This window comes from Pan troglodytes, chromosome 20 (genome assembly GCF_028858775.2).
Source record: "Pan troglodytes isolate AG18354 chromosome 20, NHGRI_mPanTro3-v2.0_pri, whole genome shotgun sequence".
Classification (NCBI taxonomy): Eukaryota; Metazoa; Chordata; class Mammalia; order Primates; family Hominidae; genus Pan; species Pan troglodytes.
Genome location: NC_072418.2, coordinates 15,606,419 through 15,630,747, shown reverse-complemented (window position 1 = coordinate 15,630,747; position 24,329 = coordinate 15,606,419). Strand labels below are relative to the sequence as shown.

Here is a 24,329-nt window from a genome sequence, read left to right as displayed (position 1 = left end):
AGCCTTGCTCTGTCACCCAGGCTGGAGTGCAGTGGTGCGATCTCCGCTCACTGCAAGCTCCACCTACCAGGCTCAAGTGATTCTCCTGCCTCAGCTTCCTGTGTAGCTGGGATTACAGGCACCCCCACTGCACCCAGCTAATTTTTGTGTTTTTAGAGGAGATGGGGTTTCGCCATCTTGGCCAAGCTGGTCTTGAACTCCTGACCTCAGGTGATTCACCCGCCTCAGCCTCCCAAAGTGCTGGGATTACTGAGCCTGGCCAGCAGATCTAGGATTCTAATCTACCTGTGCTGACGTAAGTCACCACTGCCCACATGTGATTACTGACCATTTGAAATGTGGTTGGTCCGAACTGAGATGTGTTGTAAGTGTAAAATACGCATCAGATTTTGAAGATTTAGGATGAAAAAAAATGCAATTTTTTTTTTTTGAGACGGAGTTTCGCCTTGTCACCCAGGCTGGAGTGCAATGACACGATCTTGGCTCACCACAACCTCTGCCTCCCAGGTTCAAGCGACTCTCCTGTCTCAGCCTCCCAAGTAGCTGAGATTACAGGCGTGCGCCACCACGCCCTGCTAATTTTGTATTTTTAGTAGAGACGGGGTTTCTCCATGTTGGTCAGGCTGGTCTCAAACTCCCGACCTCAGGTGATCCACCTGCCTCGGCCTCCCAAAGTGCTGGGATTACAGAGGTGAGCCACTGTGCCCGGCCGAGTGCAAAATATTTTATTAGTCATCTTTTTTTTTGTAAGAGTCAGGGTCTGGCTGGCTGGGCGAGGTGGGTCATGCCTCTAATGCCAGCACTTTGGGAGACCGATGCAGGAGGATAACCTGAGCCTAGGAGTTTGAGACCAGCCTGGGCAACATGGCCAAAACCCATACTTAAAAAAAAAAAAAAAGCTGGGTGTGGTGGCGTGCACCTGTAGTTCCAGCTACTCAGGAGCCTAAGGTTGGAGGATCCTTAGAGCCTGGGAAGTCAAGGCTGCAGTAAGCCATAATTGCACCACTGCACTCCAGCATGGGTGACAGAGCAAGACCCTGTCTCAAAAAAGATGTTTTGCACTGTGTTTCTATAGGATAGTGCTAATCTAGGCCATGCAGTATTTGCACTGACGTTACTCTCAGCGCACAGGGGTGGGAGGATCTGGAAGGTTTATAATTTATGACTTCATTTCCACCAACTCTCTGTAGAACCTTGGGCAAGTCATACCACCCTCTGAGCCTCAGTTTTCTCACATGTGTAATGCGGTTATATCAGTATCTACATCATAAAGTTTTGGGGAGAAATGAAATACTACACGTGAAGTACTCAGTTCTGGGCTAAGTACTACCACATACGAGGTAGTCCACACAGGTTAGGTGCCACCTTGACTTACTAGGTGAATTCCTTTTCCCTCTATAAAAAGGGACGGTACCTACCCAGCCTTCCTTTGAAATTTTAAAAGTAGCTGACATCGCCAAAATGACCATCTCTGGAGCCCACCACCCACCGCCTCTCCTAGGGCAAGAGAGAATACCAGAAGGGCAGAGGGTTCTGTAACCCAGAGACGGGGAAGTCCAAGGTCACACAGCCCGCTCGAAGTGAGGCTAGATAAAACTCAAAACAGGGCGGTGCTTCTGACCTTGAGGTAATCAATTTTACCCCTCTGGTCAACCAGACGCCATTGATGGAGACAGGGTAGAGGTGGGAACTGAGTCCCATGCACCTTTTGAGGCTCCGTCGCCACACTCAAGATGACGACACATTGAGCCCTGTTCTGCAGTTAGACACATTCAAGATGGCGGTACACACTCCGGTTCCGGTTCCGGTGGCTCAGCAACCCCCGCCCACCCCGGCCCGGACACGCTAAGCACACTGGAAGGAGTCATGGCGGATGGTCCGGTGGCGGAACTGCTGCTTCGGCGGCTGGAGGCGTCTGATGGCGGCCTGGACAGCGCCGAGTTGGCGGCTGAGCTGGGCATGGAGCACCAGGCGGTGGTGGGCGCCGTGAAGAGCCTTCAGGCGCTGGGCGAGGTGAGCCGGGCCCGTGATGCCGGACCGCCTTGCCCTTGCACCTACAGTCCCCTTGCCACGGGCGCTCTACGTCCAAGCCAAATTCCCTCAAGCCTAGTTTGGGGTAGCTGTATATGTGTCCACTCCGGGATGTGCGCGCGGGAAGTGGGACGAGTGAGGGCCCAGACGCACGGATGTTCCTCATGCAATAAACGTTTATTGAGGCACGGTCAGCGTGGGTAGAGGGTACGATGATGGACGAGGAAGCGCGGTTGCTGCCCTCACGCAGGTTGCGACGTAATAGGAAGGTGCTTCAAGAACCAGAGTGATGGGGGAAAACAGGGGACCCAGCTGTGACAGCTGACCCAGCCTTGGGGGTCAGGGAGAGCGGCCTGGTGCAGGTGACGGCTGAGTCTGTTCTCTGTTGAGGAAAGTGATAGCACTTTAGAGATCAGTGGCCGGGATCTTGGGGGATGGCAGGCGGCAAGGGAGACCAGCATAGCTGTAATTGCAAAGCCTCTTAGGTCTTTACCTCATGAGGGAACTGGGAAGCGATAGCAGGAGCTAGAGCCGGTCAGATGAGTGTGCTATCCACATCACCTTTGGGAAGAATTGGCATGGACAGGACTGGAGGTGAAGGGATGAAAGAAGAAGCTGGCACTTCCCCAAGCTGGAGGGCATGATGTCTGGCTATGGGAAGGAAGCTTGGGGGAGGTGGGGAAGGCGTGGGATTCAGGACAAGGCAGGGGGCGCACAGATGAAGTCCAGCCTTCTGACTTGGGCAAGTGGACAGTGACAGAGTCACAGGAGTAGGATGCTGAGGGGCCCGTGGGCCACCCAGAAGGCTAGATCCATGGGGCCAGGATCTGGGCTGTTTATCCGTAGAGCTCATGTTCTGTGCCCCACTTTGGTCTCAGCTTGTTTGTCCAATCCATTCCATAATCCTGGCTGATGGCCATGTTATTCCCATTTTGCAGATGTGACAACTGATGGTCAGTAACATAATCAGTGTGAATAGAAGAGGCCGATGAGCCCAGATTTGAAATTAGGCACTCAGGCTGCAGAGCCCATAGTCCTCAATGCAGAGGAGAGATGGCAGCTGTGTTGTGTGGGGTGACAGTGCCTTGATCAATATGATCTGACATTTGTATACGTCACAGAGGGTTAAATAATATAAGGAGGTGAGGTTCAATCTAATGACAGTAATAGCCATAAAAATAATTATAGTAATTAGAATTTATGCCGGGTGCAGTGGTCACACCTGTAATCCCAGCACTTTGGGAGACCAAGGCGGGTGGATCACGAGGTCAGGAGTTCAAGACCAGCCTGGCCAAGATGATGAAACCCTGTCTCTACTAAAAATACAAAAAAAAATTAGCCAGGCGTGTTGGTGGGCACCCGTAATCCCAGCTACTTGGGAGGCTGAGGCAGAGAATTGTTTGAATCGGGAGGTGGAGGTTGCAGTGAGCCGAGATCGCACTCCAGCCTGGGCGACAGAGCGAGACTCCGTCTCAAAAAAAAAAAAAAAAAAAAAAATTTATGCAGTGTTTGTCACGTGGTAGGCACTATATATTCTTTCTGAGTATTAATTTAGCTACTCCTTAAAATCATCTGAGGTAGAACCCATCACACCTTTCTCTTATGGATGAGAAGAGTCACTGAGAGGTTAAGAAACTTTCCTGAGGTCACACAGTAAGTGAAGGGCAGAGTTGGGATTAGAACGAAGTGGGAGCCAGGCCCTGTGCACTCTACTTACCCTTGTTGTCCTTGTCTTCATGACTCTGGACCTGGAACCTCAGTTTTTGTTTGTAATGTGGACCTCCAGGGCCCGTCTCTGACATTCTGGGCACTGACATGTGAACATTTAAACATGGAGACAGGCTGGGTATGGTGGCTCATGCCCATTATGCCAGCACTTTGGGAGGCTGAGGAAGGAGAATCACTTGAGGCCAGGAGTTTGAGACCAGCCTGGACAACATAACAACACCCTGTCTTTAAAAAGTAATTTAAAGGGCCGGGCACGGCGGCTCACGCCTGTAATCCTAGCACTTTGGGAGGCGGAGTCGGCCAATTACGAGGTCAGGAGTTTGAGACCAGCCTGGCCAACATGGTGAAACCCCATCTCTACTAAAAATACAAAAATTAGCTGGGGGTGGTGGTGGGCACCTGTAATCCGAGCTACTCAGGAGGCTGAGGCAGGAGAATCGTTTGAACCCGGGAGGCAGAGGTTGCAGTGAACCGAGATCACACCATTGCACTCCAGCCTGAGCGACAGTGCAAGACTCCGTCTCAAAAAAAAAAAGTAATTTAAAAATTAACCAGGTATGGCGGCACATGCCTGTAGTCCCAGCTACTCGGGAGGCTGAGGCGGAAGGATCGCTTGAGCCCAGGAGGTCCAGGCTGCAGTGAGCTATGATCACACCACTGCACCCAGCCTAGTGACAGGGTGAGAACCCCTCTCAAAGAAAACAAAAACAAACAAAAAAATGTGGAGACAAATCAGTTCACCTAATTTTTCTCATTAAAATCTGTCACAGGTTCAAAACCGACAGAATTTGTCTTCTGCCAGGTAACATCTTTAGTGGTGTACTTTACCCTGGGAGGTGTAAACTATCATTATTACTACCCCTGTGTTACATAAGGGAAATGGAGACACAGCAAGGGGAAGTCTTTCCCTTGCGACCACTTGGCTGTAAAGTTGTATAGTTGGGATGTGAAGCTAGCTTTAAGGGCTGTGCTTTCAACCTGGGACCCAGCGCTGCAGAAAGGGGATGCCTGGCTCTGAGCCTCACCCCTGCCTGGACCCTCTCCCCACATTTCCCTCTAGGTCATCGAGGCTGAACTTCGGTCCACCAAGCGCTGGGAGCTTACTGCGGAGGGCGAGGAGATTGCCCGGGAGGGCAGCCATGAGGCCCGTGTGTTTCGAAGCATTCCCCCAGAGGGCCTGGCCCAGAGCGAGCTTATGGTAGGAGCTGCGGGATGAATGGGGAGTGAGTGATGGGATGAAGGTGGCCCTCGTGCCCCACTCACTGCAGCCTCTCTTTTCCAGCGACTGCCCAGTGGCAAAGTGGGCTTCAGCAAGGCCATGTCCAACAAGTGGATTCGGGTGGACAAGAGTGCGGCTGACGGGCCCCGGGTGTTCCGAGTGGTGCGTTCCTGCTGGCTGGTCAGGGGGCAGGTGGACGGGCATGCGGGCCCCTGGCCCTCACACCCCTCACACTCCTTATCCTGGCAGGTGGACAGCATGGAGGATGAGGTGCAGCGGCGGCTCCAGCTGGTCCGGGGGGGACAGGCTGAGAAGCTGGGGGAGAAGGAGAGGAGCGAGCTGAGGAAGAGGAAGCTGTTGGCTGAAGTGTGAGTGGGTGCCCCCTGCAGGCTCAGGCCCCCACCACCTGTGAAGCATGGTGGAGGCATGGTGGGAGGGAGACATCTTGCCCACACCAAGCACAGGTGTGGCCAGTTTCCTCCCAGCACGCTTAATGCCATAGTTGTCAAGCCTACATGCCTTGGGGTCTTTGCCCATGAGGACCCTTCTGCTGAGAACTGTTTTCCCTCTGATCTTCAAGATAGGCTCCTCATCAAGTCTCTCTCCTGTGTCCCCTTAAAGAGGCCACCCTGACAGCCCTCCTCTCCCCTTGAGTTCCATGAAGCCCATCGCCCCTAGTCTTCATCTTTGGTGCTTGTTCATTTCTTTCACTGTCCTTAGTGTGGTCCAAAGTTTAATGAACACACACCAGACAGGCTTCTGGAACCTAGATGGGCTAGGGGCCGTCCTCTCACAGGACAAATGTCCCCTTTGAGCAGACACAGAGTGGCAGAGAGAAGAGACTAGAGCTGGGATGCCTAACTGAAGTTCGGGCTCTGTCACTTAACTAGTTTTATGACCTTGGCCAAGTCACCTGGCCTTTGCGGTCTCCGTTTCCTTATCTATAAAATAGCCTGGGCCAAGTGTGTGGCTCACGTGTGTAATCCCAACTACTCAGGAGGCTGAAGTGTTAGGATCACTTGAATCCATGAATTCAAGGCCAGCCTGGGCAACATAGAGAGACCCCCATCTCAAAGAAAAAGGGGCCAGGCACGATGGCTCATGCCTGTAATCCCAGCACTTTGGGAGGCCGAGGCGGGCAAATCACCTGAGGTCAGGAGTTCGAGACCAGCCTGGCCAACATGGTGAAACCTCGTCTTTACTGAAAATACAAAACTTAGCTGGGTGTGGTGGCGGGTGCCTGTAATCCCAGCTACTCTGGAGGCTGAGGCAGGAGAATCGCTTGAATCTGGGAGGTGGAGGATGCAGTGAGCTGAGACCGTGCCATTCACTCTAGCCTAGGCAACAAGAGCAAAACTCTGTCTCAAAAAAGGAAAACAAACAAACAAATAAAAAAAACTGCCCTCTTTCCGGGGCTTGTGGGGAGACTTTCGCAGAACAGAGCCTGGCGCAGAATAAATCTGCTAGACTTTCCCTAATATCATCACTCAGTCGTGTACTTAGCACCTTGAACAGACCCTGGCACACATTAGGTTCTCAATAAGTGTTGAATGAATAAGTGAGTGAATACAGGGAGATACGGCATGGTCACATAGGAAGATTTCAGGTAGTGATAAATGTCAGGATGGAAATAAAGCAGAGTGACTTGGTAGGTAGCATGGGGATCCTCATCAGACGGGAGATCAAGGAAGTCCTCTAGGAGGAGATGGCAGTGGCGTCCCCTTCCTTCCCCTGGCCACAGGACCCTGAAGACCTACTGGGTGAGCAAAGGCAGTGCCTTTAGTACCAGCATCTCCAAGCAAGAGACAGAGCTGAGCCCAGAGATGATCTCCAGGTAGTGGGCAACCCCAGGGTCAGGGCAGGTGGGAGCTGGGGCAGGGGGCAGGGGTGGGCAGCCCTTACCAGGCCCTTGCATCCTCCCCCAGTGGCTCTTGGCGGGACCGGCCCTTCAAGCCCTACAACTTCTTGGCCCACGGTGTCCTCCCCGACAGCGGCCACCTTCACCCGCTGCTCAAGGTCCGCTCCCAGTTCCGACAGATCTTCCTGGAGATGGGGTGAGCACAGGGCTGGGGGCGGTGCCTGGTGCTTCTGCTGGGTACAGGCAGGGCAGTCAGGCTGCGTCTCCCACCAGGTTCACTGAGATGCCGACTGATAACTTCATTGAGAGCTCCTTCTGGAACTTTGACGCCCTCTTCCAGCCCCAGCAGCACCCAGCCCGTGACCAGCACGACACCTTCTTCCTTCGAGGTGGGTCAGCCCCTAGGGCCTCCCTGAGACATGAGAGACACCAGGCCACGGCGGAGCCTTTACAGGATGGGCATCCCATTTGATCAAATTAGGTCTAGAACTGGGCATGGTGGTGTGCACCTGTAGTCCGGCTATTTGGGAGGCCAAGGCAGGAGGATTGCATGAGCCCAGGAGTTCAAATCCAGCTCAGGCAACATAGGGAAGAATCTACCTCTAAAAAAATTAATTGAGTTAAATTTAAGTCCATCCTTGTTGGATGTGTCAAGCTCTGTTCTCATTATGCCACCTGCAGTCTTTTTTTTTTTTTTTTTTTTGAGACAGGGTCTCACTCGGTCGCCCAAGCTGGAGTGTGCAGTGGCACGATCTTGGCTCGCTGCAAACTCTGCCTCCCAGGTTCAAGCGATTCTCCTGCCTCAGCCTCCCGAGTAGCTGGGATTACAGGTGCACACCACCATGCCCAGCTAATTTTTGTATTTTTAGTAGAGATGGAGTTTTGCCATGTTGGCCAGGGTGGTCTCAAACTCCAGTCTGCCTCGGCCTCCCAAAGTGCTGGGATGACAGGCGTGAGCCACCTCACCTGGCTTTTTTTTTTTTTTTTTTTTTGAGACAGTCTCATTCTGTCGCCCAAGCTAGAGTGCAGTGGCATGATCTCAGCTCACTGCAATTTCCACCTCCTGGGTTCAAGCGATTCTCCTGCCTCAGCCTCCTGAGTAGCTGGGATTACAGGCACCCGCCACCACGCTTGGCTAATTTTTGTGTTTTTAATAGAGATGGGGTTTGCCATGTTGGCCAGGCTGGTCTGGAACTCCTGACCTCAAGTGATACTCCCGCCTCAGCCTCCCAAAGTGCTAGGATTACAGGCGTGAGCACCACGCCTAGCCCAAAATTAATGAATTTTTGTTTTGTTTTGTTCTCACTATGTTGCCCAGGCTGGTCTCAAACTCCTGATCTCAAACAGTTTTGCCTCAGCCTCCCAAAGTGCTGGGATTACAGGCGTGAGCCCCCACACCCTGCCTGCCCCCATGTCTTCTTTGGGCATTCCAGGCCGTGCACACCTCAGGGCCTTTGCTTATGTTCCGTCTTTAGCCAAGAGCTGTTTTCTCCCAGATCTTCAAGGCAGGCTGCAGCCTCAAATCTCTGCTCACGTGTCACCAGAGACAGGCCAGCCTAACACTCCCGGGCTCACCCCGAGTTCTACAGAAGCCCTTCTCCCCTAGTGTTCATTCTTCTGTCCCATTTCTTTCTTTCATTGCCCTTAGCACCGTCTGAAATGGAATGACTTCCCACAATGGGGTGGCCTTCCTGACCAAGAGGGCAGTTGAGGTCATTGGGTGCCGGCTTACCTGGCCAGAGGAGCAACATCATTCTTGTCATTATTGTCATAGCACCCAAAACTTACTAAGCACTCATCACATACTAGCCACTATTCTAATCTTCCTGCCAACTACTGGAAGCAGTACTGTTACCCCTTTTTACAAAGAAGGAAACTTGGCCAGCCTCAGTGGGTATAATCCCACTGTTTGGGAGGGCAAGGGAGGAGGATCGCTTGAGCCCAGGAGTTTGAGAACAGCCTAAGCAACATAGAAAGACCCATCTGTACAAATAAAATTAGCTGGGCATGGTAGTGCACGCCTGTAGTTGCAGCTACTCGGGAGGCTGAGGTGAAGGATTGCTTGAGCCTGGGAGTTTGAGGCTGCAGTGAGCTATGATTGCATCACTGCACTGCAGGCCAAGCAACAGAGCAAGACTTTGTCTCTTTAGGCCGGGCGCGGTGGCTCACGCCTGTAATCCCAGCACTTTGGGAGGCTGAGACGGGCGGATCACGAGGTCAGGAGATCAAGACCATCCTGGATAACACAGTGAAACCCCGTCTCTACCAAAAATACAAAAACAATTAGCCAGGCGTAGTGGCGGGCGCCTGTAGTCCCAGCTACTCGGGAGGCTGAGGCAGGAGAATGGTGTGAACCCTGGAGGCGGAGCTGGCAGTTAGCCGAGATCGTGCCACTGCACTCCAGCCTGGGTGACTGAGCGAGACTCCGTCTAAAAAAAAAAAAAAATTTTGTCCCTTTAAAAAAAAAAAAAGGCCGGGCGCGGTGGCTCACGCCTGTAATCCCAGCACTTTGGGAGGCCGAGGCGGGCGGATCACGAGGTCAGGAGATCGAGACCATCCTGGCTAACACGGTGAAACCCCGTCTCTACTAAAAATACAAAAAATTAGCCGGGCGTGGTAGCGGGCGCCTGTAGTCCCAGCTACTCGGGAGGCTGAGGCAGGAGAATGGCGTGAACCCGGGAGGCGGAGCTTGCAGTGAGCCGAGATCGCGCCACTGCACTCCAGCCTGGGCGACAGAGCGAGACTCCGTCTCAAAAAAAAAAAAAAAAAAAAAAAAAAAAAATAGGCCGGGCGCGGTGGCTCACGCCTGTAATTCCAGCACTTTGGGAGGCCACGGTGGGTGGATCGAGACCATCCTGGCCAACATGGTGAAATCCCATCTCTACTAAAAATACAAAAATTAGCTGGGCATGGTGGCGTGTGCCTGTAGTCCCATCTATTCAGGAGGCTGAGGCAGGAGAATCACTCAAACCTGGGAGGCAGAGGTTGCAGTGAGCCGAGATCGCGCCACTGCACTCCAGCCTGGGCGACAGAGCGAGACTCCGTCTCAAAAAAAAGAAAAAATAAAAAGGTCGGGCGCAGTGGCATAATCCCAGCACTTTGGGAGGCCCAGGCAGGCGGTTCACTTGAAGTCAGGAGTTCGAGACCAGCCTGGCCAACATGGTGAAACCCCACGTCTACCAAATATAAAAAATTAGCTGTGTGTGGTGGTGCACTTCTGTAATCCCAGCTACTCGGGAGGCTGAGGCAGGAGAATTGCTTGAACCTGGGAGGAGGAGGTTGCAGTGAGCCGAGATCATGCCACTGCACTCCAGCCTGGGCAACAGAGCAAGACTCCATCTCAAAATACATACATACATACGTACATACATAAATAAAGCCCAGGTGCAGTGGCTCATGCCTGTAATCCCAACACTGGGAGGCCGAGGTGGGTGGATCACCTGAGATCAGGAGTTCGAGACCACCCTGACCAACATGGCGAAACCCCATCTCTACTAAAAATACAAAAATTTCCCGGGTGTGGTGGCAGGCACCTGTAATCCCAGCTACTTGGGAGGCTGAATCAGGAGAATTGCTTGAACCTGGGAGGTGGAGGTTGCAGTGAGCCAAGATTGAGCCATTGTACTTCAGCTGGGCCAACTGAACAAGACTGTGTCTCAGAAAAAAAGAACCCAAAAAAGCCACACACAAATGAGAAAACTGAGGCACGAGAATCGCTTGAACCTGGGAGGCAGAGGTTGCAGTAAGCCCAGATTGCACCACCACACTCCAGCCTGGACAACAGTGAGACCCTGTCTGAAAAAAAAAAAGGGGTGGGAAATGCTCGTTGACTGACCTGATGTTGCTCTGTCCTGCCCAGATCCAGCGGAGGCCCTGCAGCTCCCAATGGACTATGTCCAGCGGGTCAAGCGGACCCACTCTCAGGGCGGCTACGGCTCACAGGGGTGAGGCAGGACTTACCTGGTATGGAAGGGAAGGAGGCTGGGGACCCCTGGGCCATTGCATGGACTTCCCACCTTCCCTCCTGAAGGTACAAGTATAACTGGAAGCTGGACGAGGCCCGGAAAAACCTACTGCGAACCCACACCACATCAGCCAGCGCCCGTGCGCTCTACCGCCTTGCCCAGAAGGTGCGGTTGGCCCAGGCGGGGGCCACAGTGGGGAGAGGGTGCTGTCAAAGGGACCTTCTGACCCATACCTGGGCCTGGCTCGGTTGTCACCCCTAGAAGCCCTTCACTCCGGTCAAGTACTTCTCCATCGACCGCGTATTCCGGAATGAGACCCTGGACGCCACGCACCTGGCTGAGTTCCACCAGATCGAGGGCGTGGTGGCGGATCATGGTCTCACCTTGGGCCACCTCATGGGCGTTCTGCGGGAGTTCTTCACCAAGCTGGGTGAGCAGGGGGGCAGGGGTGGGCCATGGTGGTGAGGCAGCGGGCAGGTGTGTTGATCACCAGCATTATCCTCCAAACCCCTGCTCTCCTGCCCGCCCCCCACTTCCTGTAGGTATCACGCAACTCCGCTTCAAGCCAGCCTACAACCCATACACAGAGCCCAGCATGGAGGTGTTCAGCTACCACCAAGGTCAGGGTGGGCCCTGGTACTGGGGTGGGAGGGAGGTCTCAGGCTACTATGGTTTGGCCGGGGTCCCCCCATTGCCATGCCTGTACCCCACCTCCCAAGCTCACCACCTAGACCCAGAACCTGTACCAGCAGTGCCCAGAAACTCAACACGCACTGCCCGTCTTCTCTGTCCTGCCTCTGCAGGCCTGAAGAAGTGGGTGGAGGTCGGAAACTCGGGGGTCTTCCGTCCAGAGATGCTGCTGCCCATGGGGCTTCCCGAGAACGTGTCGGTCATTGCCTGGGGCCTCTCCCTGGAGCGGTAAGTGCCCAAGTGGAAACTCGGGGTGTCCAGCTGCCTCAAACAACTCTCCAGGTGTAGGGGCCTGCGTGGTTTCAGCACCACCCATTCATTCATCCAATGGACAAAACTTTCATCGTAAGTACAAACTGAATGCTCGGCCCCATGCTGTGAACGTGACAGCTTACGTCCCTCCCTCTGAATCTGGGGTCCCAGTGGAGCGAGAAGGATGATAACTAGCAAGACCAACAAGTACATCAGGCCAGGCGTGGTAGCTCATGCCTGTCATCCCAGTGCTGTGGGAGGCCAAGGCAGGAGGATCGCCTGAGCCAGGAGTTTGAGATCAGCCTGGGCAATAGAGCAAGTCTCCGCCTCTACAAAGAATAAAAACAGGCCAGGCGCGGTGGCACATGCCTGTAATCCCAGCACTGTGGGTGGCTGAGGCAGGTGCATCAACTGAGGACAGGAGTTCGAGGCCAGCCTGGCCAACATGGCGAAACCTCATCTCTACTAAAAATATAAAAATTAGCCTGGCGTGGTAGCAGGTGCCTGTAATCCCAGCTACTTAGGAGGCTGAGGCAGGAGAATCGTTTGAACCCAGGAGGCAGAGGTTGCAGTGAGCCAAGATCATGCCACTGCACTCTATTGTAGTCTGGGCAACAGAGTGTGACTCTGTCTCCCGTCTCTACTAAAACTACAAAAATTAGCCAGGCACTGTTGCGTGCGTCTGTAGTCCTAGTCCTAGGTACTCGGGAGGCCGAGGTATGAGAATCACTTGAACCTGGGAGGCGGAGGTTGCAGTGAGCTGAGATTACGCCACTGCACTCCACCCTAGGTTACAGAGTGAGACTCTGTTTCAAAAAAACAAATGCACTCAGCAAAAGAAGACAGAAGTGTGTACCAGGGCAGTAAGTGGTATAGGGAGGGCTAAGGCAACTACGTGGTCAGTGAAGGCATCATGGAGGAAGAAGTGCCACCTTAGCAAAATCGAGGTAGATAAAGAGGTAAACCATGAGAGTATCTGGGGAAGGGTGTCCCAGGTAGTGGTCACAGTCAGTTCAAAGGCCCAGAGGTGGGAATGTGCTTTTTGTATTAGGAGAAGAGTGAGGAGGCTGGTGTGGCTGAAGGCGGAGGGTGAGAGGTGATAGAGCAGTTGGCGCAGGGCCCTGTGGGTCATGGGGAGAACTTGAACTTTTCCTCTGAAGAAGATGGGAGCCATGGAAATCTGAGCAGAAGGGTGCACGTGCTGACCTCATGATAAACTCTGTTCCCTCCCCCACAAGCCCAACGATGATCAAATATGGCATCAACAATATCCGGGAGCTGGTGGGCCACAAGGTGAACCTGCAGATGGTGTATGACAGTCCCCTGTGCCGCCTGGATGCCGAGCCGAGGCCCCCTCCCACACAGGAGGCTGCATGACATGGGCCACTCTAGGACAGGTCATCCTCCCGAGTCCCTGCTGCTGCGCTCCTTCGCATCCCTGGCCAGTGACCTTGTATTTATGAGGCCTCTGTGAGGCCAGCCCCCACCTTCCTCTTTCCCACCTGTCCCAGGACTAGAATCCCAGGGACAGAGGACTGGGTAGCAGGTTCCTTCTGTTGTCCTGTGTGGTGTGTCTACTGTGAGGGTGGGCCCTGAGGAGACCTGTGGGCCACCTACTGTCTAATAAAGTGGGCAGTTGCCCCCATCTGGTGGCTTTCCTTAGGGGTGAGGGGTCTTGTTGGGTCCCTCTAGCTCAGTGTGCCACTTGATGGTCAAAATTCTGGGTACTGGGCTGGGCGAGGTGGCCCGCGTCTGTAATCGCAGCACTTTGGGAGGCTGAGGCGGGCGGGTCACGAGGCCAGGCGATCGAGACCATCCTGGCTAACAGGGTGAAACCCCGTCTCTACTAAAAATACACACACACAAAAAAAGTCTGGGTACTGAGCCAGGCACAGTGGCTCACTTCTGTAATCCCAGAACTTTTGGGAGGCCAAGGTGGGTGGGTCACTTGAGGTCAGGAATTCAGGAGCAGCCTGGCCAACGTGGTGAAATCCCGTCTCTACTAAAAATAAAAAAATTAGGGCCGGGTGCGGTGGCTCATGCCTGTAATCCCAGCACTTTGGGAGGCCAAGGCGTGTGGATCACGAGGTCAAGAGATTGAAACCATCCTGGCCAACACGGTGAAACCCTGTCTACTAAAAATACAAAAAATTAGCCGGGCGTGGTGGCGGGTGCCTATAGTCCCAGCTACTCAGGAGGCTGAGGCAGGAGAATGGTGTGAACCTGGGAGGCGGAGCTTGCAGTGAGCAGAGATCGCACCACTGCACTCCAGCCTGGGCGATAGAGCAAGACTCCGTCTCAAAAAAAAAAAAAAAAAAAAATTAGGCTGGGCGTGATGGCTCACGCCTGTAATTCCAACACTTTGGGAAGCTGAGGCAGGCAGATCACTTGAGGTCAGGAGTTCGAGAGCAGCCTGGCCAACGTGGTGAAAACCCGTCTCTACTAAAAATACAAAAAAAAAAAGCTGGGCGTGGTGGTGAGCACCTGTAGTCCCAGCTACCCGGGAGGCTGAGGCACGAGAATCGTTTGAACCAGGAGGTGGAGGTTGCAGTGAGCCAAGATTGTGCCACTGCACTACAGCCTGGGTGACAGAAGAAGACTCTGTTCCAAAAAAAAAAACAAAAAACAAAAAACAAAAATTAGCCAGGCATGATGGCAGGCACCTGTAGTCCCAGCTATCTGGGAGGCTGAGGTGGGAGAATCACTTGAACCCAGGAGGTGGAGGTTGTAGGGAGCTGAGATCACACCACTGCACTCCAGTCTGGGCCACAGAGTGAGACCTGTCCCCCAAAAACAGAAAACAAAAATTAGCTCAGCATAGTGGCTCATGCCTGTAATCCCAGGTACTCCAGAGACTGAGGTTGATCACTTGAGCCTGGGAGGTCGAGGCTGCAATGAGCCGTGATTACACCACTGCACTCCAGCCTGGGCAACAGAGTGAGACCCTGTCGTTAAATACATATTTATGTGTCTAAATAAACACAAGTACCCTGGAATCTTACCATTTCCATCAAATCTGAACTTTGGCTGTGTAGGGATGAAGAGAAAGCTTCCTTATTGCCCTCTGAAGTTTCACTAAAAATTACTGAGAAAAGGCAGATTAATAAGAGAAAAGGAATACGAATGTATTTGATCATAGTGTTACCTGACAAGCCTTCAGAATGAAGATCCAGAGATACAGGGGAAACTGTGTTTTTGTTTTGTTTTGTTTTGAGACGGAGTCTGGCTCTGTTCCCTGGGCTGGAGTGTAGGGGCGATCTTGGCTCACAGCAGCCTCAGCTTCCCAAGCAGCTGGGATTACAGGTGCCCGCCACCATGCCTGATTAATGAAAAGTGTCTTATGCTTAGGTTCAACAAAGTTTGAACACCCAGGTAGAAATTTGATTGGACAAAAAGGGTTTGTCGTGGTTCATACTTGTAATCCTGACACTTTGGGAGGCTGAGGCGGGTGGATCACTTGAGGCCAGGAGTTTGAGACCAGCCTGAGCAACATGGGAAAACTCCATCTCTACTAAAAGTACAAAAATTAGCTGGGCATGGTGCATCTGTAATCCCAGCTACTTGGTTGGCTGAGAATCGCTTGAACCTGGGAGGCCAAGGTTGCAGCGAGTTGAGATCTTCCCACTGCACTCCAGTGTTGCCTGGACAACAGAGCAAGACAAAAAAAAAAAAAAAGCCGGGGGTGTCATCTAATACTAATAGGCTGAGTGGGGAAACCCAGCAAGGCCTGTCTGTCTAGATTCTTCTTGGAGTCTCAGGAATGCATGCTCAGAGAGGCCAAGAAGAATCTAGATAGATAGGCCTTGTGTGGGGCAGAAACTTCTTTGAAACGGGGGTCTTATTACCTACAGTCAATAGGGTAGATCAGATAATTTCTTCTTTTTTTGAGACAGCACTTTGGGAGACCAAGACGGGAGGACGACTTGAGCCCAGGAGTTGGGGATCAGCCTGGGCTCAGCACAGTGAGATCTCATTTCTACAGGAAAAAAATATATAATTATGTGTGCGTGTGTGTGTGTGTGTATATATATATATATATATATATATACACAATCTTTTTTTTTTTTTTTTGAGACGGAGCTTCACTCTGTCACCCCGGCTGGAGTGCAGTGGCGTGATCTCAGCTCACTGCAACCTCTGCGTCCTGGGTTTAAGCAATTCTCCTGCCCCAGCCTCCCGAGTAGCTGGGACTATAGGCGCCCGCCACCACGCCCGGCTATTTTTTGTATTTTTAGTAAAGACAGTTTCACCATGTTGGCTAGGCTGGTCTCGAACTCATGACCTCAGGTGATCCACCCGCCTCGGCCTCCCAAAGTGCTGGGATTACAGGTGTGAGCCACCGCGCCCGGCCAGAAAAATATTTTTAAATTAGAAGGGCGTGGTGAATGACACTGCTACTCAGGAGGCCGAGGCAGGAGGATCGCTTGAACCTGGGAGGTCGAGGCTGCAGTGAGCTGTGATCGCACCACTGCACTCCAGCCTGGGCGACAGACCAAGATCTTGTCTCAAAAAAAAAAAAAATTGTTATGGAGAATATTTTCCAAGGCAGAGTGGATGAAGTTAGAAGCACCGAATAAATACAGGACTCTGAGATCCGTATAACCTGGGCGCCCCGTGGAACCCAGGAGCCTCACAGGGGCACACAAGCGCACCCAGAGCGCGCCCTCCTGTTCCCAAGGGGCGCCGACTGCGCGCGCAGCCCCCGGACCGCGAAACTGCTGCTTAACGGTCGGCCCCGCCCAGTTGGCCGCTCAAGTTCTCAAAGGGGGCGGGGCCGGGAGCACGCGTCACAACACACTCGCCGCGGGAGCGCAGCTGGCCAGGGGCGGGGTCGGCGCATGCGCAGAGGGTGCGAGCTTGAAGGCGGGAAAATACGGAATGGAGCGACAGGGAGTACGCGGCGCTTGTTTCCTTCTCGCGCGTGGGGCGGGCGGACAGATAGGCAGGGAACGGCTGCGATCCCAGCCATCTCCAGCGGACCCGAGCCCGGCCGCTTGTCCTTTGCCATTGGGGCTCCCTCTCATCAGGCCTGGCCTCAAATTTCCTGACTGACTGAACCCGGCCCTGACTGACGCACTGACGGATCTGATTTCCACACATGGCGCGTGGCCGGAACGGAGTAGAGAAAGGCACAAACACCCACGCACCGCACCCGTTTCTTTCATTTCTTTTCTTTTTCTTTTTTGAGACGAAGTATCACTCTGTCGCCCAGTCTGGAGTGCAGTGGCGTGATCTCGGCTCACTGCAACCTCTGCCTCCCGGGTTCAAGTGATTCTCCTTCCTCAGCCTCCCGAGTAGCTGGGATTACAGGCACGCACCACCACGTCAGCTAATTTTTGTATTTTTAGTAGAGACGGGGTTTCACCATATTGCTCAGGCTGTTCTCGCACTCCTGACCTCGTGATCCGCCCGCCTCCGCCTCCCAAAGTGCTGGGATTACAGGCGTGAGCCACCGCGCCCGGCCTCATCTCTTTTCTCCTACCTCTTCTCCTTTCTCGAAGGACTCCAGCCAACACACATACCAGTTAGGAGCCCAGGTCCTCCAGTTACATTCCCACAGCCCTGCCCTCACCCGGCCCCTCTAGGTCTGGTGTCCTGGTGTCCCCTAGGGACAGAGTGTCCTTTCACCCCATGCCCCTGCCCTCATGGCACCTGCCCCAGCCCTGCCCGTCTTTCCTGCGGGTCCCCACCGTCCCGCAGCAGCACATCAAGGTGACCAGAGTTGAAGGGTCGGCAGGAGGGCGATCTGTTCACTCCTCATCCTCCCTCCTTGGCCTCCGTCCTGACTGTGCTTGCAGGTGGACGTGCCCCATGTGAAATGCAAAGACCAGGAACCGCAGCCCTTGGGGGAGAGCAAGGAGCATCCGCGGTGGGAAGAGAACTGCGAGGAGGAAGCTGGTGGAGGGCCAGCTAGGTGAGGAAGATCCCAGCCCTATGGGTCTACACAGGCCCCTGGGTCCCTCTCATTCACCCTTTTCTTCCACAAGGCTATGCCAGCGTCTGCTGCTTTTTTTTTTCCCTCCTAACACAGCGTCTTGCTTTGTCACCACGCAGTGGCATGATCACGGCTCACTGCAACCTCCACCTCCCAGACTCAAGTGATCCTCCCACCTCAGCCTCCGAAATGGCTGGGACTAGAGGCGGGCCAGAATGTCGGGCCAATTTATTAAAAAATATTGGCCAGGTGCAGTGGTTCACACCTGTAATCCCAACCCTTTGGGAGGCCAAGGCGGGTGGATCACCTAAGGTCGGGAGTTTGAGACCAGCCTGACAAACATGGAGAAACCCCGTCTCTACTAAAAATACAAAATTAGCTGGGCATAGTGGCACATGCCTGTAATCCCAGCTACTCAGGAGGCTGAGGCAGGAGAATCGCTTGAACCCAGGAGGTGGAGGTTGCAGTGAGCTGAGATGGCGCCATTGCACTCCAGCCTGGGCAAAAAGACCGAAACGCTGTCTCAAAAAAAAAAAAAAAAAAAAAAGCCAGGAGTGGTGGCTTATGCCTGTAATCCTAGCACTTTGGGAGGCCGAGGGGGGTGGATCACAAGGTCAAGAGATGGAGACCATCCTGGCTAACATGATGAAACCCCGTCTCTACTAAAAATACAGAAGTTAGCTGGGTGTTGTGGCGCACGCCTGTAGTCCCAGCTACTCGGGAGGCTAAGGCAGGAGAATCGCTTGAACCCCAAAGGCAGAAGTTGCAGTGAGCCGAGATCATGCCACTGCATGCCAGCCTGGCGACAGAGTGAGACTCCGTCTCAAAAAAAAGAAAAAAGAAAAATTTAGTAGGCCGGGCACGGTGGCTTACGCCTGTAATCCCAGCACTTTGGGAGGCCAAGGCAGGCAGATCATGAGGTCAGGAGTTTGAAACCAGCCTGGCCAATATGGTGAAACCCTGTGTCTACAAAAATTAGCCAGGCATGGTGACAGACACTTGTAATCCCAGCTACTCAGGAGGCTGAGGCAGGAGAATTGCTTTAACCTGGGAGGCAGAGATTGCAGTAAGCCAAGATTATGCCATTGCATTCCAGCCTTGGTGACAGAGCAAGACTCTGTCTCAAAAAAAAAAAAAAAAAAAGTATATATATAGTAGAGGCTGGGCGCAGTGGCTCACGCCTGTAATCCCAGCACTTTGGGAGGCTGGCTCTGGCAGATAACTTGAGGTCAGGATTTCGAGACCAGCCTGGCCCACATGGTGAAACTCCGTCTCTACTAAAAACACAAAAATCAGCCAGGCGTGGTGGTGCATGCATGTAGTCCTGGCTATTCAGGAGGCCAAGGCAGGAGGATCCCTTGAGCCCAGGAGTTTGAGACCAGCCTGGGCAACAGAGGGAGACATATCTCTCCGAAAAAAAAAGAAAGAAAGAAATGAGCGTGGTGTGGTGCGGTTGCACACACCTGTGGTCCTAGCTACTTGGAAGGCTGAGGTGGGAGGACCACTTGAGCCTGGGAGGTCGAGGCTGCAGTGAGACGTGATTGCTTCACTGCACTGGAAGAGCAAGACCCTGTCTCAAAAATAAATAAGTGAATAATGTGATTTCAACTGGTGGCAAGTAAGTGGAATGAAGAAACAAAATATAGTAAGGAGCAAGTAGAGTGACAGGGACCTTAGAGCAGTTGGAGAACTCTGAAGAGGTCACATGAGAAGAGGCCAGCCAGGAGGCATTCTGGGCCCAAACCTTCCACGCAGAGGGGGCCACAAGTATGAAGTCCCTCAGGTAGGAATAAGCTTGATGTGTTCTCAAAAGAGCAAGAAGGAGGCTCATGTTGGCCGGGCGCAGTGGCTCAACCTGTAATCCTAGGACTTTGGGAGGCCGAGGCAGGCGGATCACGAGGTCACAAGTTCGAGACCAGCCTGGCCAACATAGTGAAACCCTGTTTCTACTAAAAATACAAAAAATTAGCCAGGCGTGGTGGCGCATGCCTTTAATCCCAGCTACTCCGGAGCCTGAGGCAGGAGAATTGCTTGAACCTGGGAGGCAGAGGTTGCAGTGAGCCAAGATAGCACCATTGCACTCCATCCTGGGCGACAGAGTGAGACCCTGTCTCGAGGAAAAAAAAAAAAAAAAAAAGGCTGATATGGCAGTATTGTGATTGGCAGCAGGGACACTCCTGTCCTCCAGACAGACATGCTTATACCCTCCTGGTGTTTGCATCTGACCAAACAACAACATGGAAGAGATCATGGTGCTGGGAGACCTTTCCCCTGTGGGCAGCCAGCCTGGAACGGGGAGCCAGGGAAGGTGTCCTTGTAGAAGAGATGTTGAAGCAGAAGGTGTGGGCAGGGTGGGGAAGGAGGGGTTGAGAGAAGAGCTCGTGCGAAGTCCCTGCTCGTGGCATTCGGGGAGCTAAAGGAAGGCCAGTGTGGCTAGGCGAGCGAGTGGGGTACAGGGGTGAGTGCAAGGGGAGGGCTGCAGAAGGGGCCAGGTTATGAGGCATTTTGTGGGCTACAGACTTTATCCTAGAGGTTTTTTCAGTAACAGCTTTGAGATATAATTCACATAGCATACGGTTCACCTTTTTTTTTCTTTTTTTTGAGATGGAGTCTTGCTCTGTTGCCCAGGCTGGAGTGAGGGGGCATGATCTTGGCTCACTGCAACCTCCCCCTCCCAGATTCAAGCAATTCTCCTGCCTCAGCCTCCCGAGTAGCTGGGACTACAAGCATGTGCCACCAGGCCTGGCTTTTTTTATTATTATTATTATTTTTAATTTTTGGTAGAGACGGGGTTTCACCGTGTTAGCCAGGATGGTCTCAATCTCCTGACCTCATGATCCGCCCGCCTCGGCCTCCCAAAGTGCTGAGATTATAGGCGTGAGCCACTGCGCCCGGCTCACCTCCTTGAAGGGTATGATTTGATTGCTTTTGGTATATTCAGAGCTGGACAACCATTCTCATAGTCAACTTTAAAACAGCTTCATCACTCCAGGCCAGATACAGTGGCCTCCCAAAATGCTGGGATTACAGGCGTGAGCCACTGCATCTGGACTTCATCTTTTCAATGGCTGAATAATATTCCACGAGTCTACCACATTTTGTTTATCCACTCATCTGTTGATAGTCATTCGGGTGGTTTTCACTTTTTGGCTATTATGAGCAGCACTGCTATGAAATCCATTTAGAAAAGTTTGTGTGTGGACAGATGATTTCATTTCTTCTGGGCATACTCATACCTAGGAGAGGAACTGCTGGGTCACAGAAGTGACATGCTCAGGTTCCCGTTATAAAAAGATACGGCTGCAGGCTGGGCATGATGGCTCATGCCTGTAATCCCAGCACTTTGGGAGTTCGAGGTAGATGGATCACCTGAGGTCAGGAGTTCAAGACCAGCCTGGCCAACATGGCAAAACCCCGTCTCTACTAAAAATACAAAATTAGCCAGGGGTGGTGGTGCATGCCTGTAATCCCAGCTACTTGGGAGGGTTAGGCAGGAGAATCGCTTGAACCTGGGAGGCGGAGGTTGCACTGAGCCAAGATTGCACCATTGCACTCCAGCCTAGGCAACAAGAACAAAACCCTGTCTCAAAAAATATTAATAAAAAAATATGGCTGCTTTGTGGAGAATGGTTGGGAGGGAGAATGTGTGGGTGTAGGGAGGTCTAGTGGGAGGCTTTTATGGGGGGTGTGTGGGGGGTGGCCTTTAGCAGGGCAGATGGAGGAAGTGCCTTGTGCCATAAGACACAGGAAGGGGATGAGGGAGGATGTTTCCCGGCCATGATGTACTGGGGCCAGCTCCTACCGGCTTGAAAGAGCCGATTCTACACATCTCTTCCCAACTTGGCATTTAGCGTCTTCATGTTGGTAGCCTGAAATTGGCTAATGGTGGGAGGCTCTGCACCACGGAAATTGGCAAACACTACGAATCAGGGCTTCCCCCCCATCACACAGCCAGTTGCTAAATGCTTACAAGCACATCACTGCTGTCTGCTTTCCAGCTTGTGGTGGTTTCCAGTAGGTGGTGGCTTCTCTGGCAGAGACAAGAACATGAGTTCTGTGTTGTCCTTGTTTATCTGAGCCACTTTCGGTGGCCAGGGACATCCACATGTCCAGGATGCAGTTCAACTTTCTGACCCGGAACTCGGGGTGGGGTGAGGGTCTGGAGATGGTTCTGTGGGAGTCACTGTTTCAGCAGCAGCTGTGGAATGAATGAGCTCACCTGGAGAAGGAGTGAGAGGAGGGTCAGGACAGGGCCCTGAGGACTCTAGGCAGAAAGCAAGCCAGCTTCCCTCTCCTCGCACATTCCTCTGCTGGAAAGCAGGCCACGCGTGAAATGGTTTATAGGTGTGTGCTATCAATTGGAGACCAAAAAAAAGGGAAGCAATGGTTGAAGTCGTTTGTTTGCTAATACCTTACTGCGGAATAGCATGTTTAGACCAGGATCTGTGTAGTGAAGAGATACAGACCACTGCAAATCATTTAGAGACTTCAAGGAGCTCCACAGGAACCCTGGGCCAAAAAACAGATGGATTAAAACCAGTGCAGGGGCCAGTTAATAGATCCAGCAGCAGATACTCAGCAACATGATTAAAATGTTAACACGTTTCCAGAGAGAAAAGGAGAGGTTGAGGAACTGGCTCATCAGCTTCCATTCAAACCTTCCCCCTTCCTGGCTGTACTTCAGCAAAACATTGTTTTGCCCAAGCGCCAGAGATTCTGTTGTGTTCCCCCCTTGAATGTTTGATTAGCTTGCCTCCTCTCCCGGTACTGCCACCCGCGGTGGTCATAAGTGGCTGGCGGATTGTTTACTTGTATATCTGTTAGAGGCCACGGAGGGAGGGCCCCACCAGCGGGCAGTTCTGGCTCAGTCGCCTGCCAATCACAGCTTTACCTGGAGCGAACAGATGGTCTCTTCGCTTAGACCCATTTCCTCCGCAGCTCCTGGGCCCCCTGCCAGCGTGGGCCCTGCTTGGGAACTATGTCCTAATCCTCGCAGCCAAATTAGGGACTTCTTAGAAGGACAGACCATAATAGATGAACGCAGCGCTGTGTTCGCAGCCCCCAGCCCACTGCCCAATCCGGGCGCAGGCCATGCACACCCGACGTGCTGTGTTGGGCTGACTTGCATTCTCTGGCCTCGGTCCAGGGTTCGGCAACAGAAGCCAGCCTAGGAACCGGGAAAGCCAGCAGAGAGGACACCACGCATTTTGTTTGTTAAAGTTAATTGGTGAATGCAGGCCCAGGGAAGCCTATGATTCATTAGCATCCTGATTAATATGCAGCTGCTGAGTATTAAGAAAAATGAAATCGAAAAGGATAAATCCCCAAAGGAGAGGTTGGAAAAATAAAGAAGCTCTCAGCAGACATCTGATGCAGGCCTTTGTCCTACCATGAAACTCGAATTAGCTGAATTCAAGTGATTTTTTTTTTTTTTTTACTGTTTGCTTAGCTGCCATGAAAACCGGTTCCAGCCTCATCCCTTGAGCCTTAAAAAGGAGCAGCTCTGAACCATTAGCAGCTCAAGCAGGTTGTGAACAATCACACAAAAAGAAACACCTGGTGCTCTCATCGATTTTAATTTTAGGGTCTGAAACTGTTGAGAGCATCCAGGAGAGGCTGAGACAACAAGGTGAACTGGGTACGAGGAGGTGTGGGAGCCCCAATGTCAGTGCTGCATTCATTTAGATATTCAGCAAACTGATGAAGCCTTTGGGGTGCTGCAAAACAAATGAGTAGGGTGTAGTCTGCACCCTCAAGGTGTCGTGCGCTGGAGGGGACTGATGTTCATAAACTTTGGCAGCTTTGTGACCAGCAAGGCCTAGGTATAGCGGGGGTAGAGAAGCAAAAGTTCCAAATGTTCCATTATGAAGGAGGCAGGAAGGGAAAGTCATTCCAGGCAAAGGCTGACATGTTTGGGGAAATTGTGGTAGGTCCCCAATTGCTGCAGATGGAGGGGCTGTAGAAAACAGTAAGGCTAGATCGGGCTTGGTGGCTCACGCCTGTAATCCCAGCACTTTGGGAGGCCAAGGCGGGCAGATCACGAGGTCAGGAGTTCGAGACCAGCCTGGCTAACATGGTGAAACCCTGTCTCTACTAAAAATACAAAAGTTAGCTGGGTGCAGTGGTGGGCACCTGTAATCCTAGCTACTTGGGAAGCTGAGGCAGGAGAATTGCTTGAACCCGGGAGGCAGAGGTTGCAGTGAGCCGAGATCGTGCCACTGCACTCCAGCCTAGGTGACAGAGCAAGACTCTGTCTTGAAAAAAACAAACAAACAAAAAAGAAAACAGTAAGGCTGCACTGGGCACGGTGGCTCACGCCTGTAATCCCAGCAATTTGGGAGGCCAAGGCAGGTGGATCACCTAAGGTCAGGAGTTCAAGACCAGCCTGGCCAACATGGTGAAACCCTATCTCTACTAAAAATACAAAAATTAGCTGGGTGTGATGGCAGGTGCCTGTAATCCCAGCTACTCAGGAGGCTGAGATGGGAAAATCACTTGAACCTGGGAGATAGTGGTTGCAGTGAGCCGAGATCGTGGCGCTGCACTCCATCCTGGGCAGCTGAGCGAGACCTCGTCTAAAAAAAAAAAAAAAAAAAAAAGGCAAAAATAGGCAGGCATGGTTGGTAGGCACCTGTAATCCCAGCTACAGGG

At 52.6% G+C, this 24,329-nt stretch overlaps 2 protein-coding genes across 3 annotated transcripts in view; both read left to right on the top strand.

Moving 5' to 3' along the window:
• Positions 1 to 1,848: 1,848 nt before the first annotated feature.
• FARSA (phenylalanyl-tRNA synthetase subunit alpha) lies at positions 1,849 to 13,388 on the top strand. The gene is given in 13 exon segments (NM_001246464.1): positions 1,849 to 2,013; positions 4,820 to 4,957; positions 5,042 to 5,140; positions 5,228 to 5,346; positions 6,720 to 6,812; positions 6,904 to 7,032; positions 7,110 to 7,225; positions 10,696 to 10,780; positions 10,867 to 10,966; positions 11,063 to 11,231; positions 11,344 to 11,421; positions 11,605 to 11,719; positions 12,982 to 13,388. Coding segments are annotated over 13 exon segments (1,527 nt in total). The 5' UTR covers positions 1,849 to 1,866; the 3' UTR covers positions 13,121 to 13,388.
• Positions 13,389 to 16,528: 3,140 nt separating this feature from the next.
• The window catches only part of SYCE2 (synaptonemal complex central element protein 2), a 20,723-nt gene continuing 12,922 nt past the window's right edge, over positions 16,529 to 24,329 (top strand). The window contains exons 1-2 of one of the 2 annotated variants that reach the window (XM_016935206.3): positions 16,529 to 16,636; positions 17,542 to 17,657. In XM_016935206.3, coding sequence (XP_016790695.1) covers positions 16,622 to 16,636; positions 17,542 to 17,657 — 131 coding nt within the window. In that variant the 5' untranslated portion in view covers positions 16,529 to 16,621. The remainder of the gene's footprint in view (positions 16,637 to 17,541; positions 17,658 to 24,329) is intronic. The other variant, XM_001155819.7, reaches the window with a different exon arrangement.